Source organism: Acanthisitta chloris, unplaced genomic scaffold (assembly GCF_000695815.1).
Source record: "Acanthisitta chloris isolate BGI_N310 unplaced genomic scaffold, ASM69581v1 scaffold4845, whole genome shotgun sequence".
Classification (NCBI taxonomy): Eukaryota; Metazoa; Chordata; class Aves; order Passeriformes; family Acanthisittidae; genus Acanthisitta; species Acanthisitta chloris.
The window spans coordinates 20,348-40,037 of NW_008671955.1; the positions used below are offsets into that span (position 1 = coordinate 20,348).

Below are 19,690 nucleotides of genomic sequence, written 5' to 3' on the forward strand. Positions count from 1 at the left end.
GTTGTTACATCAGAGTAGCTCCTTCAGGCACAGAGCTGTTCTGCTGTCACCACAGTTCACAGGCATAAAGAGCAGCTGTCACTCTCCTGGTCCATTCCTAACCTAAACTGGCAGAAGGGCAATGGAGATGAAGCAGCTCAGTCTTAAGTTTATTAACACCACTTAATTCTTTCAGTGTTACTTGAAAAAAGTGGCTGAGCTCAAATACACCTTTAAAGAAACTCTCTCTTGCTTCAAGGAAAAAAAAGTTAAGCTAAGGGGAGGGAATGCAGGAGGAACAGTGTGAAGGCAAACATAGGAGTGTGGATAAACCAGCTGCTTTCAGGTTTCTGTAGCAGTTACAACAGTAGAGGTAACCCTGTTTCCCTCTTTTTTTATCTTTGGCAGGAAGTCCAAGGGAAAGCCAAATGGTAAAAAGCCGGCACCGGAAGAGAAGAAACTTTACCTAGAGCCAGAGTACACAAAATCCAGGATTACCGACTTCGAATTTAAGGAGCTAGTGATGTTACCACGAGAAATAGACCTCAACGAGTGGCTTGCCAGCAACAGTGAGTATTGTGTTCCTACACCTCTGAGCTTGCTGTCCATGCTTGAGAAGGCATTCCTTCACTCTTTTTACTGTTTTCAGGGCTGAGAGAAACACTCAATGACAATTTTTGCTTACTGTGTAATGCATATCATTATACCTCGCATAGTAATTAAGCTGTCTCATATCCAACCCAACTGTGCTCAGCCTTGATGTGTTTCCCCCTTCCAAGTCCCTCACTGCCACACTGAGGGCATTAAAGTTTCTGATGGTCTTTGGAGGACCATCAAGATTCCTTTTGGCTATTTGCTAACCTGACTGGTTCAGCATATTTCTGACACAAGCTCTTGGCATTCCAGAAGCGTGGTAGTTTCTAAAGATTTGTATGTAAAGCAAGTTATGCCTAAAGCTGGAAGTTGTGAAGCCTTTTGGTTGGATTTCTTCTCCCCACTCCTTCCAAGCTTGCTGGAACTACTCAGAGACATGACTGACCACTGTGACTGAATCTGTGCATCTCAGCTCTGATTTACAGTACTTCCCTGTGCTTCTCCTGCCAGTTCTCACCTGCGGCTAGGACCCACTCTTGTTTACATTTTCAACAGTACATGGTAGTAGCAAGAAAATACTTTAAACTCCACACTGGGAAAGTTCATAGAGACTCATTAAGAAAAAGTGAGGTGTCCTGTGAGAAGTGTTAAGATATTAAATTATCTCAGGAGGTTTTTAAAAAGTAGAAGTGTTCTAGTTTTCATGCTGGTTGTTTTTACAAGGAGATGTGTCGTGAGAACTATGAATGCTGTTTTCTAGCCACTGTACATTTTAAATCTTAACTTCAAAAGAACATAGCAAATTGTTTGCCTTCAGCTTGTAGTAGAGTATTCTACTGTAAAGGTGAGGCCAGTGACGGAGACACTTTCCAGTCTTGCTGCTTTGTGAGTAATAAGAGCTGATGCATCACAGTGCTTTCATCTTAAATCAAAACAAGAGATTTCATTCTATGTACCTCTTTGTTTTGCAGTTCATCATTAGGCTTATTTAGCTAAATCATGTTTAAGTTCGTATGCAATCTCAAGACTGAGGTCACTTCACTTGCTCTATTTAAATAATTGTTGGGAGGATAACCAGTGCTTGAAAGTATTTTACTTCTGAATTTCTTTCCTTTGTTTTGTTTTTTTTCAGCAACAACTTTCTTTCATCACATCAACTTACAGTATAGTACAATCTCAGAATTCTGTACAGGAGAGTCATGTCAGACCATGGCAGTGTGCAATACGTAAGTCAGTATTTACTATTACAAGGTTACCATGAAATCTTCAGAGTTGCCTGGGGGAGGATATTGGTATTGGGCAAGTGTTTTACAGCAGGTCTGTACTTGGTGAGAATGTGTCAGCTGTGCATCCTCTTCTCTCCCCTCAGCAGTGAAGTGTGGTGGAAATATGTTTTCTGTGGAGGACTAGAAGGTTGAGAATCTGTGAGTGCTCTGAGTTGGTTTATAAGGTCAGAGGAGCAAATTACCATGGGTGTGCGTGGGGGAGAGGGGAAGAAGGGTGTTAAGGAAACTTACCTGTCCAGCCATCCAGGAGCTGCTCTGGCAGTCACACTCACACCACCTGAGCTAGGACCAAGGCCCCTTCACAGCTACACAGCCACACTCACGCAGTCAGACCAGGTTCCCTTACCCAGGTTTCCCATAGCAGAGTCTCAGACATCCTGATAGTTACAGTAATTTAATCTTGGTGCAGTAACTACATAACAAATTAACAGCTCAAGCTGGTGCCTCCGAGGAGGGACCCCAAACAAAGGAACCCCTGGGATTTTATACTCTCACTGTCTTAAGCACGAAAGTCTGGGGGTGGTGGGCTCCTGCTGAGTTTTTGAGTGTGAGATGGTCACCTGGCTGAGCCACAGGTCCCTGTCCCCTTTGTTATGGAAAGGGTTAGCAGTTCACAGCCACTTGCCTGGAGCTTTCAAAACCCAAAGCTCAGTCTGCAGCTGCACACCAAGCTACCTGCACTGAGTATATTCCTCAGCAAGGGCAAGGCAAAACTGTCTGTACTAGTAACAGTGCTGGGATTCTCCATAGAAGGCTGGGGAGGATAAGCGAATTGTGAAAACCTCAGAGGGTGCTTTGGATAGCTGGAATACTGACAGAGCACCAGGCTGCTGACAGATAACCTCTAGCCTGAAGTGAGCCACAGGCTTTCTGCCTCAGCCCGTGGCCACAGAAGACACAAGTGGCAGCTTTGCAAAGAGTAAGGAAAACGTTTTGGTTTGGCTCTTTTCCACCTGTAGAACTTTGTAGACTTTTTTAACATTGACTAGCTGTCAGTTATGAAAGAAAGCTTTGTAGTTTTACTGTACATGGTGAATATAATAGTAAGTTCCCATATACTCCTGCTCTTGATGAGTATAGTCCAACATAATGGAATATGAGATCCACTGGAGTATGAATAAGCCTGTTGTGTTGTGAATTTTTTTCGTCCTAACTCGCGTTGATAGTCATTTTTTTCCCTCCGCTTGCATTTTCTGGGATTAATATATTTGAGATGAATTTTAAAGCAGAAGACCGAGCAGTTAGTGTTGTAGTACAACAACCAAGCATCCCAGGGAATTTACACAACAGAACCAGAGCTCTGTGTTGTATCTCTGACTATCATTGCATTGTTCTTAGAAAGAAATCCTTGCTTAATGCACTAGGCTATCTTGCACACTTGAAATTAATATCAGGGGTGTCATAGCTTTACCCCAGCCAGGAGCCAAACCCCATGCACCCACTCACTCACTCACTCCCCCAGCAGCAGGATAGGCGAGAGAATAGGAAGGGTGAAAGCTAGAATACTCATGGGTTGAGATAAAGACAGTTTAATAGAGAAAGCAAAAGCCACACACACAAGCAAAGCAAAACAAGGATTGAATTCACTGCTTCCCACGGGCAGGAGGTGTTCAGCATCTCCAGGAGAGCAGGGACTTGTCATGCATGATGGTTCCTTGGGAAGACAAACACCATCATTCCAAATGTCCCCCCCTTTCTCCTTCTTCCTCCTACCTTATATACTGAGCAGGATGTCATATGGTGTGGAATATCCCTTTGGTCAGTTTGGGTCACCTGTCCCAGCTATGGCTCCTCCCAACCTCCCATGCACCCCCAGCTTTCTTGCCAGCGTAGCAGCATGGGAAGCAGAAAAGGCCTTGACTCTGTGTCAGCTCTGCTCATCAATAACAAAAACATCTTCATATTATCAACCGTGTGTTCAGCACAAATCTAAAGCACAGCCCCATACTAGCCACTGTGAAGAAAGCCAGCCCTGCTCCAGCCAAAAGCAGCACAAGTGGCTTTCTTTGAGAGCGCTCTGGAGAATGCGAAGTGTACGGAGGATATTTTTGCATGTAAAAGTTGGAACGATAACTGTCAGTAGAGAATTAAAGGCCATGCTAGGGACTTTGAAAGCAAGCTGGAACAGAAAGTAATAATTCTCTGCTGGTCCCAGATTTTATCAAAAGGAGACAGCATGTCTCTAAATAAGAAATGGTGATCAGTAAGATGAGTATTTTGTTGACTCTTGCTCCCAAGCTTTCTCATGCTTAAATTCCTGATGTAGGAATTTAAGCACACTGGCTGTCCAAAGGACTGAGTTTAACTGTTTATGTACTTGCCTTGTGGCAAATAGTGGCTAAAAGAAGGTGGTGGTAGGGGAACCTGTGTTAGTGTCACTCCTTTCTGCTCTATTGAGTCTTAAACAAGAGTTCTCTGCAAGCAGTTCATGCTGCACAATAAAGAAAGGGAGTGCCTGTAGGCGGCACCAGCTGTAACCTGTATTTTTTAGTGGTGAGCACTGATAGCAGAATGTTCCTATCCTTTGTTTTGGAAAAGTGAAAAAATTGTGCTATTTGGGAATAACAGGAAGCATGTCTACACTTGGGTGAAGCACTTGAAACAGTTTGTGTGTAGTAAAATCATAGCAACTTGAGTATCTTCCTGTACTCGGGGGCAGATGGCTGATTCATGTTTGCAAACTGTAAGATGCATATTGCTTTCTTCTATCAAGCCCGTGGGTCTGTGAAAAAAGCACCAAGGTGAAATCACATAGCTACACACCTCAGTACAGTTTAGCTTTGAGGGCCCTGTTTGTCATTGTGCTCTCCAACTCTCTCAAATGGCAATTTTAGATTATCTTTATGTTCTGCCTTTCCTAGCTCTTCCCTTGTGGAAGAGATATGCCTAAATGGAACTTGGAGAACTGCCTCATAGATGCTCATTTGTTCATATCCAGTTGTATGTTGCTTCCCCACCTCCTTTTTTTAATTAAAAATCTTATCCTAATGCAGTAAGGTGAGGACATGCTTGTTGTGTTGGGAAAACACCAATTGCTTTGGTTCCTTGTGCCTCTGACCTGTCTCCAGTATATAGAGTGTAACCCAAACATTAATGTCCGTTGCTGATTAACCCAATGGACTCTCCAGACTTTACCTGCTGAAGCCATGATCGATGTGTTCAGGTCCTTTGGAATAAATAGCATCTAATTATATGAGTACCTTGGAATAAGGGCTCACTTAGCTGTTTTTCTCCTGTGCCAATGTCTGCATTCAGTTCCACTTCTATGTTTTCCCTGCCCAGTTCCTAAAGACGTGTTCTGGTTCACACCATTCTGGTTATACCCGAGGAAGGCTTTTTTGTATTTATAGTTGAGATGTTGAAGTAGCTATTTGAGGACAGGCTGCTTGTTAAGTTACTTTGCATTCAAATGCACTGCAAATACCCAGTTCTAAATTGAAAGTATTTGCTGGCACAATAAACACTGGTTGCAGTTAAATATTTGAGGTAAGGCTTTAACATCTCAGAGAAGCTCCAGCCAACTGACAAACTGCAGACAGATGCAGCTTTCAGCTCTCTGTCGGATATGTGAGATAGCACAGCCATCTGCACACAGGAAGGAGGAGAATGTCTGCTTAGGGTCACTAAGAGACATCTGACCAAAACTTACTCTCTGTAGAACAGATGGAAGCATTTGCTGGCAAGGTGGGATAATGCCAAGAGAAATACCAGAATGGCCAGTTATCTTCAGATTTTAATGAGGGTGGCATGAATGTAACTTTGGGAATTACTTAATTTTGCTCATTAATATGTTTATCACTTGTTGTAAAGCAGGTACTATATTTTTAACACAGTATTTGCTATTTAGATTTAGTATGCTTTATAGCCAATTATTACACAAAGCAGCTTTAAAGAACCATGAGCTGTAAACTGGTTTTCTAGCTGACATTTGGGTGAAACTCCTCAAAGTGCTGAAGTGAGTGTACTAAGAGCTTGCGTAAGTGCTGTTCTCAAGGCTGAGATGACAGAACTCCTGAGGCAGAAACCAAGGATGGATGCAAACTTCTGGGCAGCCTACCTTTCAAGATGCTGTTTTGCTCCAGAGAAGTCCCTTAATTGATAGCTCCTTATCACTAATTTTTCTAATCTTAGCCTCCTTTCTCATGTCTACCTTGCCCTTAGTGTCTCTGCATATGGAAAGTATTTCCTTCTAGAAATCTTAACTCAGACTTGCCAGTTTTGCATTTTCTTACACTTACCTTCCCCTAGCTGTATGGTTTTACATAGTGGCTCCCTTCTCTCCTCCTGCCATCCAAGCACTGCTTAGCCCCTATCAAGCCATCAGAGCTATTCCAGCTGCTGGCAAGCACTATATTCCTGCCTTTGGCTTTGATACAGTTTACTATCCTGCTTTCTTCATAGCCTGTCTTTTGGTATTTCTACCGGGATTCTCCTTCCTTTCCAGGCAACATAATTTCCACAGGGTTTGCTTTTCCTTTCTTCCAGAAACTTTTCTTATATACTGGTATAACTTCTGTTCTACCTTGGCTTCTATGTAATTAAGACAACCCCAGAATGTTTTACAGGAAAAGGGATAAAATACATACACATACTAAGATGCAACATTGTGACTTTGTATATGTTAAGCTTTATTACTTGCATCAGTGCTTTTCCCTGTTAAACCCATAGTCATTTCTCCCTGGGTTTAGAGTGGAGCTGCAGATTCCTCATGCTCTCCATAATGGGGAAAGTCTAAATCTTCCAGAAATTTATATAGGAAATAAAATAATCAGAATCTGCATCGTGTGAGCACTTTTTGAAAGTGCCTCTAAGTGTCCTCCTCTTGTCCTTTCTGCTTCCCATCCATTCCCTAATATGGGACTGTGCTGTCACAGTGCCAGTGTTGGAATGCAATTAGGCTTCTTTGCCTAGCTGAGCCCTTCCGTGGCCCCAGCCTGCTTCCTATCCTGTTAGTGGAGATAACTCCAGCACGGATGGGACCTGCGTTACCAGGTGCAAGAAATTCACAGCATGTCAGGGGCTCCTGTCTTCCCCTGAGACCTGTGAAAACTGTTCACAGCGTGAGGAGGACACATGATTCTAATCAACAGGACAATCCTTGTAGTTACCCCCTTACTCCCCAGTGATTGTTTTAAATTCCTGTTTTGCATAATTAAGCTAACTTGCAAGGAATGGCAAAAAGGATATGCAGTGAGATGTTAGAGCAGATTTATCCACTTATATTTTCATGTAAGTGAACTTGTGCAGTTGCCAAACTGTTTCTTTTAACTAAAATCCAATTATCAAAACTCGTTTTCTGTACCTAAGGGCGTCTCTAAACTATGCCCTCTGTCTTGCAGCTGAGGATTTCTGCAGCATGAGAGAGCTGCTGAGGTAGAACAGTCCAGCCTGCTTCTGCACTTGGCAGCAAGCATGGTGTTAAGACCCAAAATAAGGCTGAGTTACATAGGACTGTTGTGTTCCAGCTTACTGCAAGAGTAGACAAACGAGGTGGTTTGTGTGTTGGTGCACTATGTTGTGTAACTCCTTATATTGGGTTGTAAAGGAAGTAAGCAGTGATGAAGAGCATAGTGTATGCCTAAGGGCCCAAATGCCAGTTTTGATGCCTGACATAGCTCTGAAAAGAGATTTTGATTCTGATTCATGCTGTTTTCTCCCACTTGCTCAACTTTCTATGCAGTTTTGCAGTCAACCTTTGCTCTCTCTAGTAAACGACAGAGTGACTAAGCACCACATACTGAAAATGAGCTGAAAGAAAAATTCTAAACCTTAAGTGTCTGCAGAACAAGTTTTAAGTTGCCTCTTTTAACTTCAACTACTCTACTTACTTCTGTAGCTTCCTTGTGTTCCCATATCACTTGGGGCAGGAACATCATCTCATTGCCCTTAGGTGCCTGAAGAATCTTTTAGGGCAATGAAAACACATTGTACATTACAACTTTTCAGTTGCTACTTAACATTTTTCTTTATTTGCCTCAGGACTGTTCTGTTGGTCAGTACACGTAAAACTTCACTTTCCAAGTGGCATGTACAGATCCTTCCAGTTCATTGCAGTTGAGTCCTGTTAGGCCTAAGGTGGCTAAGTGTCACACTGAAATGATATTTTGTCTAGGACTACAAAGAGGCTTGTTCAGTGATGTGTGTGAGAAATGTCAGATCACAGATCATGAGCCAACAGCAGCAGAGCTGGAGTTGAATAAGCAAAAAATGGTGCCCTGGCTTTATAGGCTTGTGTTAGGTGCAAGGTCTGTCTAGCCAAGTTCTGATGCTCTGGACCACTTGGACCACTTCCACTCTTGCTTGTAGTCAGCAGACTCCATCTATGCTGTGTTCTGGGAAGACCAATACAGTGGATTTCTTATCCCTATAATGATACAGGACTGTGCCTGGAGCTTAGACTGTTTGAAGGAAGAGTTCATGAACTGGAACTCAAGACATGTCTAATGTGACAAAGGCAACAAAAAGTGTTTTGATAAATTCCTAATCTGTAAAGCATTCTTCACTGGTGCCTAATCCAATGGGTTGCTGCTCCTGGTAAAAGTTAGAGGTGCTGTAATTAAGCGTGACTTTATTAAAAAAATGGAGCAAACCTTCAGTTATTTTGTAGCCAGAGATTCTTACTCAGGTCAAGGATGTCTGCAGTTAACCAAGATTATTATGGCTAATTGAATTATGGTTGCTTTTGGAGGGCCAGGCAATATGCAATTTATTCTGTTCCATATGATCCAACAGGAAGAGTCACTGGTGGCAGGATCAAATGTAAACTCAGATGTTTGGGGTTGGCCTGTAACTGTAACCAAAGGAGCAGAGTTCTAAGGCAGGCTTGTATGGATGGGCAGAAGGGTCCTGAAAACTTTGCCCAGATTGGATCTTGGAACAGGATTGGGAGGATTTAAAATCACTGCCAGTACTTGGAAACTCCAGGTTGGAAAAGCTGGTGTTTCCAGGTTGGAAAAGCTGGTGTTTTGGAGCCACCGTCTGACTGTTCAGTAATACTGCACTGCAACACTAGTGTTCTCTGATGTCAAGCATCAGATCACCAGTTTATCACTGTGCAGTGTTGTCGCCCTTTAAAAAGAGTTACACAATGCTTTCCTGTACAGTTCTGTTTGCTGTATGTAAACCCTCAGCCTGTCATGGGTAGGGAATTATCCATGATATCAGCAGAGCTGCTCTCCATGGGGACTTGCCAGCAGGCTCTCTGTGCCTGGTACTGCCACCTGCACTCTGGCCTAAACTGATGGGGAGAAGCGAAATCGGCTAACCGAAATTCAAGATCTTTGATGTAGAAAGAAGTGAATCTCTTGTGTAGCAGCTGTGATGTATTTTGGTAATGTTGCAGCTGTTGTTTTATATTATTTAGACACTGACCTCTTGGAGGAGTTGAGCTGAGGAGCCAGGGTGTGATGTGGTGACACTGTCAATTCTCTCCACAGACAGTACTACTGGTATGATGAGCGGGGAAAGAAGATCAAGTGCACTGCTCCTCAGTATGTTGACTTCGTCATGAGCTCAGTGCAGAAACTAGTGACAGATGAGGATGTCTTTCCAACAAAATATGGTATGTCACTTCCTGGGGCTCTCTGCAGATGCCATAAGTAAAGTGAAAGTTGCCATTAGGCTTTCTCACTTGTTTATTTGATGGTTTTGTTGTTTTGTTTGTGGGTTCCTTGCATTGTGCTTTTTCTATAAGGGAGATTTTAACTTTGGTTCATTGTTGCAGTAAGAAAGACTTGTGCTGTTGGCATATGAACTGGTCTGAAAGTCTCACAAACCTGTCCCTCTAGTGTATATTTTGTCCAAAATTAACTATTTCTACCAAAGTAGTTGAACAGTAATCATCCTTTACTATGCAGGCACAGTACTTCAGCACTTGCCTCAGGCAGGCACAATTGCAGCTGTACCTGAAATTGCATCCAGTATTTCCTTCCATTTCTTTCCCATATGATAGAACCTCAACAATGAAATGAAGGAATACTTACATACAGTTAGCCAAGCTGCCACACATTACCAAGGCCTGTGTACCTTGGCTTCTACTTCAGTGTCTGTGAATTGGTCTCCCAAGCATTTTCTACTTCCTGGGGAAAAATCTGCTGAGCCTGGACAAACTAGATAAGGACCCACAAGAACCTTTCATTATTTTTACAGCCAGAAACAATAAATGTAGTGGCTTGAAAGAACAATTACACTTGCTTCCTGATTTTTGACCCCTTAGGGTTTAAAATTTCACTTCAAATGAAAATGCTCCTTAGATTCTTCCCCATAATTCCTGTAAAAAGATGATGGGATGATATAGGGCCCTCAAGTTGTCTGCTGAATATGGCAAGGTAGTTGCTCTTACCCACAGCTCAGCCCACCCAACTGCTGCTGTGGGGCTGAAGGTGAACACCTGGTCATTGTGTTTCTCCTTCTTCCTTTCAGGCAAGGAATTCCCAAACTCATTTGAGTCCCTAGTGAAGAAGATCTGCAAGTACCTGTTCCACGTGCTGGCCCATATCTACTCCTCACACTTTAAGGAGACTTTGGCACTGGAACTGCACGGACATTTAAACACACTCTACACACACTTTATCCTATTCATCAGGGAGTTCAACCTCGTGGACCCTAAAGAGACCACCATCATGGATGACCTCACAGAGGTCCTCTGCAGCAGCAGTGGGAGCAGCAGTAACGGAAGCGGCAACGGGAGCAGCAACAGCGCAGGAGCACAGAACCACGTGAAAGAGAGATGAGCCTTCCTACAGGATCAAAACTAACATTAAAAACAATATTATCTATTCTTGTGTGTGTATGTGTATGTATATGTTCAGATATACATACAGACATATACAGCAATGAAAGCTGAAAGCAATGATGCTGCCACCACAGGACGCGCAGTCGTACGGGACTGTTCGGAGCTTTGGGTTAATGCGCCAACCGGCGAGAAGTTGCACCAGTTTTATTTTATTTCCTGTCCACTCCTCCTTTTACCTATTCAGATGGATGACAAGTGCTGTTTTTAGAGAAGAGCCAAGCTTGAGAGTGGGGCCACTCTTGGGTTTTTTTGGTTGGTTTATTATTTTTTTTGGTTGTTTTTTTTTTTTTGTTTCTCTTTCTTTGGTCTTGAGTGCAAGCCCTTTGGTCTTTCTAGGATGGTGGTCCTGCCATTTAAAAAATATCTATTATATTATAAGAAGTAACTTACTTTGAAGTGGCTTAAAATGCAGATTTGTTTGGAGGTGTTTTTTTGGGGGGGGTGGGGGTGGTTTTTTGGTTTGGTTTTACATAGACTGCCCCTTACCCTGCCAAAAGCTCCCCCCTTGAGTGCATCTTGCCCTTTGTTAGCTTGGAATGGGAAGAAACTCCTGGCTTGACTAGAGTAGCAACTAGGGGCTCGCTACGCGTTGAAAGTGGGCATGATTCTCCCATTGTCCCATCTACTTGGTCACAACATGTGAACGCGCAAGAGGATCCACAAGCCTTTCTGCTTACTGCTCCTACAACATATATACTCTTTTCTCTGCTCCCCTGCCTCTTTTCCCAGGCACACCTCTGCAGATAACAGGAGTAAGATCACTGCAGTCCAAAACCCATGTGCAAGAGCCACCACCATTTGCTTTCCATTGAACAGAGGCCCAGGGAGGGGGGGAGAAGGGTACATTGAGTCAGTCACCGCCTGTGCTAGAAAGATGGCTGTTGGCATAAAATTATATTGTTGGCTTATTTTAGTTCATCTGTTCTATAATAATAAAAACAAATCTATCAGCCACAAGCTTTGGTTTTGTGTTTGCAGCGTCAAAAGTCGGCAGACTCTGCCCCTCCAGCCTCCCTTTCACCACTGGATGCTGTTGGCTGAGAAGCCAGCTTGGTAAATAATGGGTTGTCTTCCACCCTGTAATCTTACATTTATAATCTATTCCTTGCTTTTTCCAGTAGCCTTAGGAACCACCTCCCCAGGTAAATCTGAAGATAAGCGCTCCGAAGATAAACACTTGGAAAGGAGCGAGTTTCCTGTTTACATACATCTGTTCTGCAAATGCGATGGGTTCCTGGGTGTCTTGCAGCAAATTCTGTATCACGACATCTCTGTACAGGAGACATTGTATCACTGTTGTGTCTGGACAGTGATACCACTCTCTTTCCTCCACCTTTCCATTGAATTCTTGCAGTCACCATTTCCAATTGGAAAAGTGCCAAATTTTGCTTGCAGTTTTGCTCCTATCAGGTTTGTGACAACCTCTGAGAATTGTTTGTTACCAGTTTTGGTCATTATTCTGAGGTATATACAACATTAATAGCTGACCTGGCCTGAATATGTGCAAGTGAGGAAAAGAGCAAGTGCTCTTTCTGCTATAAAAGTTAGGGAAATAAAGAGCAAAAAGGCATGAGCACAGGAGAAAGGAAGTGGAGGAGGGAGGGAGTGAGTGAGTGAGCGAAAACAGCCTCAATTTTTTTGATGCCAGAGTTGTTCTGTGTTGTTTGTTTCCATATTTTGGGTACCTTGTGAACCTGCAGGCAAATGTGCTGAAATCTCACTAACCTGCTCAGCTGTTCACACAGGCTGTTCAAGAGCACTCCTTCCCCGCCACCTCCTTGTGCTACAGCCTCCATATCCAGGCAAATATTCCCCTTCAATATCCATTCATGCTGATGTAAGCCTTTCCATTCCAATTCCTTACACTAACATCAGAAGAGGAAACCAGAGGTCCCCAGAAGCAGTCAGAGCAGTGCCATTTGTAATGCCCTGAGAACATACAGTCTAGAGTTCAAGGTAAGAAACAAAGAGAAAGAGCAACACCCTAAACCCAAGTAATTTCTGGTAATTTATGATCTACCTGTAAAAATGTATTTGCAGTAGTCTGCTCTAAAAGAGCATTTAGCAGTGATACACATTAGAGAAAGGTTTGACTTGAACAAGAGGCAGCTCAACCCTGGAAAGACGGACCTAGCTACAACTCTTAAGTTTCATTAACAGCGGTGTCTAGATCAAATGTGAGGTTGATTGTGCCTTAGCTTCCTGTAGGACTGGCAGAACCTTGTGGGAAGTCTGAGAACACACGTGTTGGCACAAAGCAGTGAAGCACTAATTCAGCTCCCAGGAGAACAGCAAAGTACCACGTTACCTCTGGAAGAGCCCTGCTGTTGTTCATGGCAGCTGTCCCGAGTTCACTCTGCAGGCATTTGATATTCCTGAAAGCATAGATGCTTCATCTAGCAGGGTAATGGCTTTATATGTTACAAGCAGTTAACAAGAACACAAATAATGAATCCTATTTTAGTGTAGCCTATCTTGTTGGGTTTAGCAGTGGGAATAAGGAAAACACTGAAACAGTGCCAACACTAATGTTCTTCATGTCAGGAGTAAACGTTACTATAAAGCTCAGGCTGAAGGCATCTGAGCATATTTCAGAGGTTACTGAATTATGCTGTAGTAACATTAGATACAGAAGAGCCACTAAGCCTTCCAAACTTGCCAGTGACTTCCTGGACTTGCAATATGTCACTGACAACCCACACTAAGCACTGAGCCTGAATTCCCAGGTATCCAGAAGGCAGCTTAGGTCTTCTACCACTGAGGGAATTGTCATATTGCTGCTTTAAATGTGCTTTGTAAACTGTTTAAAGCTCTGTCAGAGCAACAGTTTCTCCCCCCATTTTGTCATTATCCGTAAATCTTGGAAGCTGCTGCATCCTTTGGAAATCCAAGCATAACTGCCTGTAAATACAATAGATGGGAATAAATGCCAGCAGCAGGTAAACAAGCACCAAAGTCAGCAGCTTGCAGCAGTTACATGTGCTACCTCTGCCCCTTCAGGGAATGGAGCCCAGGGACAGTGTCAAGTCTTCCACACAGAGAAACAGACACCTTTATCTACTTTAACCTCAAGGCAATGAAGCTGTGTAGAGATCACAGGACCAGCTTCACCCCAGCCCTAAGAAAGGTCCTCAAGTGGCAAGCTGTAAATTGAGTTGTGCATCTTATGCTTCAACCCAGCAAAATCAGAGCTTTCTCACCTGAGAACTGCAGAGAGTTAGGAAGTCTGAGGTCTGAGATTCCCATAGAGCACAGTCATTTTATATATAAGTAACAACCTTTCAACCAAGAATTTTAAGACTATCACCTTGCTTCTTATGGAACACTGCTGAAAAGAAGATCTGGGGTTCTGGCACTGAGGTACCAGCAGTTCTGGCCAAACATGCATACCAGGATGCTCCTGGGAGTGACTGGGGGCTAAAGGTGGATGCTGTCAAGGGACAATTAGCTCCTGCACATTTACAAAAGACTGAAGGACTGTCACAGAAATAAGCAATCCCATAAGAGAACAAACCAGCTTTGTGGAGCTTGCTAAGCATGCTGATCTCACCCAAAGCTGCGCTGCAGCAAACAAGTCCTTGCTCACATTTGTCATGTAACTTGTCCCAGCCAATCCTTAGCTCACCACTTCAACTGCTAACAGAAAGACTTGAATCCAGAAGTACAATTCCATTATCTAAACTGCAGACAGAGGAATAGGTTGTTGTTTTGTTCTGTTCAAACCTACTAAATAAATGAAACCAATGTATGTGTCTGTAGCAACACCAGGCTGTTTAAATCTAGTTCTCTTGCCTGGTTGCAGCACAGAGGTCAGTATGGCTAAGTTACCTATGCAGCTGGGCCAATACTAGTGCCTGGATGTGTATCTATATATATCTATATCTATATATATATCAGTGCTGATATATGGATAAATATAAATATCAGTCTATATCTCTCTCAGAATACATCAGTGCTGAATACCTGAAGGATTTCAAGACAGATGTGCTATCTTTACATGTTACAGCTGTATACAGTACAGCCAAACCCCAATACTCCCAATGGAACTGATGATGTAAAGTGAGAAAAACACCAAACAGCTGGCAAAAAAAACCCCTCAGTGTGCTAATGGGATCTCTATTCTTTTCACTGTTCTGGTTGTGACAGCTGATGTGAACAATAAGACTTTTCAAAGCTAGGTTAGCATGTGACTCAGAGAAAACAGAAATTGTTGTGGCCAAGCACTCAGATGAGAGAACATTCAGAGAGCTTTGTCTAGCCAACAAAAAAAGAAAAAAAAAATCCCCCAAACCCCAACAAAATAAAGCAGAAAAAAAGGACTAGCTGTACTTAAAAATTCCAAAGAGTAGAAAAAGCCTGGGCTAGACAGGCTTTGCACACAGTGGAGAGCAACTCTCTGCAGTGTCAGCTCAGATACAGAAAGGGCAAATGCCATCTCACAAAGGACTTCAGCTGCTGTGAATCTGCTGCTCCAACCTGACATCAGTGAGGCTCAGAAGATACCTGCCCTGAAGCAAGTGCTGCCCTCAAGGACTGCAAAAAGCAACCTAAACAGGGAAAACAAACTGCTCCTGGGTACCAACCACTAATTTAACTACTACGCTGAACTGATGAAGTTGTCCAGGGTTCTCCCAAAAGGGCTTTAATGCCAGTGCACAAGGAATTGAAGGTGAATCCTCAGTCTGGTAAAGAAAAGAAAGGCTGCACAGCTCTCCAGCACTGCATACTCATCAGACCCTGTAAGGCAGTTACAGAGTCCTGTTCTGCTGCTTTCTGTGTGGACCGAATTCCTTTCAATTTTTCCTAAAGCTCTAATTCCAAGCAGGTGCAATTTCCTAAATTACATTTTTCCCACTCTTCTTAATTGCACTTGATAAACTATCAAACACAAAAAAACTGATTTCCATAGGTTTCATTCCCCAAATCATCTCAAGGAATATTCTTTCTGTTCCTAAGCTTCAATGCTTAGGTGGAAGAGTTACCTCTCTCGTGTAAAGTCAAGACAATGAAAAAGCTATTAATGCAGAAATCCATCCCACGTCTGTCTTGGCCACCCTGAGTGTTTTGCTTAGTTTTATTATGAGTTAATGCTAGAGTCTTTACTGATCTTGTCAAGACAGAGTGTAGAGGGACAGACAGCATGTCTGGTTTTGGATGAATAAATGCAAAAGGTAATTTTACTCTGCAAGGTGGAAATAACATTGATTTTTAAAGTGCTCTGTAACAGATTTGGAGACACTGGTATTGCATACAGCTGGAATACCTACACCTGCCTAGTTAAACAACTTAGTTTTGTGAATAAGGACAACCCTGTGCTTGGCTACACTTAAAAAGTATAATCCAGAACAGGAAAGTGACATTGAATAGTCCCAATATTTTTACAGTTACCTGAAATCTATATAAAACCCATAACAGAAAGAACTCTGTGTCCTTTTCAGCCAGGTTTACTGACACTCAGCAATTTAGGAAGGTTAATTTGGATCCTTGTGGCTATAAAATCTGCCTTAGCAGGAGTAACTGCAAGAAGCAGAAGCCAAATTGTGCCTGAAGACCAGCTGTACCCACTACAGCAGAACTGTGAGAACTTCAGCTACTTAAAGAACATTTCGAGAGAGCCAAATAATACTACATAGATTTGAATAACCTTACCAGTTTGAAACTGATTTAAACAAAATCTACAGTACAGATGCTGTGCTGTGATCAGAGCATTGCAGTTCCAGCACGTGAGAACTGCAGCATGGACAAGTAGCTCCTAGCAAATCTTAAAATGAGATGTGCATCAGGCCCTCAATATCATCACTGTTCATTCATTACTGTACCAGTGGCAGTTGCTGTCTGCAGATGAGCAAAGAACCAGTATCCCCTTGAATTTGCATCTATTGATCCAGTAAGGTTTGTGCATGATGTCCCTCATTTCACTCCCAGAGGATGACATTAGGAAGTGGATGGCAGGAAGGTAGTCATCCTGTTGACAAAGAAATCACAAGCCAAGACACTTGGGAAGAATCACAAAATCTGTAGAGCAAAAGAAAGCAAACACACAATGGCAGCTGGACAGGCTCCTTCCACATGAGGTTTTCAACTACAAATCCACTACTAGAGTTCAGGGCTTAAGGCAGATCAGCTCAAGCTTCCACAAAGTCAGCACTGAGGCACCATAAGACTGCATGGTGCCCCCTGACTCTCAAAGCCTGACCTCTTGTAGCTGGAGCAATTCCTCAAGGGATGCAGAGCACAGAGATACAGGGCACGTTTGTACCCTGCCCTCCCAGCCACAAACTCCCCACTGCACACCATGATGGAAAGCCACACTTAAGACATACTGCAGGTGCTCAGGGAAGGATCAGTACCTGCCTTGCTCCATGCCAAGCAGAGCTGAGTCTGAACCTCCTTGTTGAGCAGCTATTGGGCCTCCTGGCAAAGGGAACTGCACTGTGCTGTGTGTGCAGACAAGCAGCCCAGGCAGAGCCACTGAGGAGGGAACAGGCATTTTGCAGACCCCCATGGGAATGCAGCCTGAGATCAGCTGTCACTGCTCTTTGTCACTCAGTGTCTCCTTGATCAGTTTGTGCTCAGAAGCCAACTCAGAACTGCCAGGAGCCTATGGGTGCTGTTAGGACTGGACAGGACCTGAGTGCTGGTTTTGTGGACTCCCACTGGTTTGACATCTTCCCAAAGCCAGCCCTGCCACACAGGCATTCATGGACCCTTGTGGAGATCACTTACCCTGGAATCACCTTTTTCCAGCCTACAGCAAACCACTATGCTGAATTTAATAACAAGATGGCAACTCTGTGAATGAAGTTCATCTTGTGGTGTAACCACTGCTCAAATGTGAAAGCACGATAAATATTCCAATCCATCAAGGAATTTTGATTGGATTAGAAGCCCTCTGCACTCCATTATAATCTCCCTGATGAAGGCAAAAAGTGAAACTACATCTGGAGAAGAGAGATTAAACCCCCCATTATAACCGTTTAATTATCTGTTATTACTGGATTAACATTCATTTCTAATCCTCAGATAAATAACTAACTCAGGTGGTTTACAACAGCATTGCTTTATTTTGCAGTGAAAGGCTTCTGGCCCAAGAAATAAAAACAGGGGCTCTTTTTAAAGCCAGGGATCTCAAATGAAAAAAGCTTAAGCAAAACTCCATCTCCCTGTCCCTTTTTCTTGCTTACCTCTAACTTTTGAACTGTTGCCTGATTTTAATAAACCTGAAAGACAGGTAGGAGTTTTGAATCAGTTAGAAAGCTTTTACAATTTTTTGCAAAAACAATAAACTATTGGAAGGGGAGAAAGAGCCTGTAAATGAACCCTTAAACTTCCCAAGTAAGGAAAAAATTATGGTCTGTGCTCACATGTTACTAGATGCTAAAGGACCTACACAAGAACACACACCCATAAAAGACCCCGGAAACAAAGGGTCAGAGAGCTCAGAATTTCCCACAGATTACATATTCATAGAATCATAGAATCATAAAGGTTGGAGGAGACCTCTAAGATCATCTAGTCCAACCATTGACCTGTCACTGCTGGAGCCCCTAAACCATATTCTCCAGCACCAGATCCAGATGCCTCTTCAACACTTCCAGGGATGGTGACTCCACCACCTCCCTGGGTGCCTGACCAACCTAACAGGGAAAACATTTGTCCTAACATCTACTCTGAGTCTCCCCTGTCTCAGCTCAAGGCCATTCCCTCTATTCCTCTCCCTGCAGCCATGGCAGGAGAGACCAACCCCCACCTCTCTACAACCTCCTTTCAGGTAGTTGTAGAGAGCCATGAGGTCACCCTGAGCCTCTTCTCAAGGCTAAACAAACCCAATTCCCTCAGCCCTTCCTCAGACAACGTGTTCCAGACCTTTTTTTAAGCCTTGTTGCCCTTGGCTGGACTCACTCCAGTGCCTCAATGTCCTTCCAAAATGTGGGCACTGCTTCCACTGCTTGTACAAGTGGGACAGTCTGCATGCTCCAGACTTCCTCTGCAGTCTCTCAGTTGGCAGATATCATGCTGGATCTTGGTGCTATACCACAAGAAAGACAAGAAATGCCTAAACAACTTTTCTTTCATTATCAAAGAAAGAAATACAGCATTTGTATCGGAAAAGAGCTAAAGTGATGCGCTGAGAAAGGAACAACCCATCTTTAGGGATAAGTCATTGAGGAGGTTTAGACCTGCTCACTGTAACATGCTGTCTCTAGTCAGGTACCAAGCCAGAGCTCCTTTGAGAGAATCACTGAATTGCTCTTCATTTCAGATCCTGAATCTGCATGAAGTGGACAGCAGATACCTCTTTTACTTCTCCTTGTGTAGCACACCTACATGGAGAAAGCTGTCCCTTGCTGCACTATCAAAGAATGTGACAACAGACTTGTAGCTTTCATGTGCTACTGAAACCCATCTCAGTAATATACCACAGTAGTTATGTGTCCAGGCTCCTGTGGTAGTGGGCTCTACTCAACCTTTCCCTTCTCCTCATGCAAACAGACCCTGTCACACCAAGACTGAATGCTCTGCAAAGCTATGTAGAAGCTACACAGGCTAGAGAGGCATATCCACACCTCTCTCTCCTCCTCTCCTGCCCCTGCACAGCACCACTGACAGCAGGCTGGTCAGCAGGCACTGACAGTGATACAGCTTGTAAAATTCTTTAGGAAGCAAAGAGGAAAGACAGTGTCTTTGCTTTCCTGTCCTCATTGAGGAAGAGCCTGTTCTAGCCATTGTTCTTCTCCACGCCAACTAATCAGCAGGGCAGAGTACAAGGCCTGACACAAAAGCACTGCAGCACAACTGATCAGCTGCCTTCACACAAAATGCAATGGGTGACACTGTATTCTGTCTCTCTACAGGATTTTTGCATGCTACAAAAGGAACCCTGTTTCTCCACCCCTTTCGTGTGGAGAGTGGATCAGCAGCTGCTGTGGAAGCAACAGACAGACTGGGAAGTTTAGGCTCGTGCAAAATACATAAATAAGATGCAAAACACACTGTTTGTACTTTCAAGTGACACCAATGACATCTGGTTCTACCC

At 43.3% G+C, this 19,690-nt stretch overlaps 1 protein-coding gene across 1 annotated transcript; it reads left to right on the plus strand.

The window, feature by feature from the left end:
- Nucleotides 1-387: 387 nt before the first annotated feature.
- On the plus strand, nt 388-11,610 carry MOB2 (MOB kinase activator 2; the record flags this gene model as incomplete). The annotated part of the gene is made up of 4 exons (XM_009074304.1): nt 388-548; nt 1,706-1,799; nt 9,296-9,420; nt 10,281-11,610. Coding segments are annotated over 4 exons (691 nt in total), but the record flags the coding sequence as incomplete, so codon positions are not given.
- Nucleotides 11,611-19,690: the final 8,080 nt, after the last annotated feature.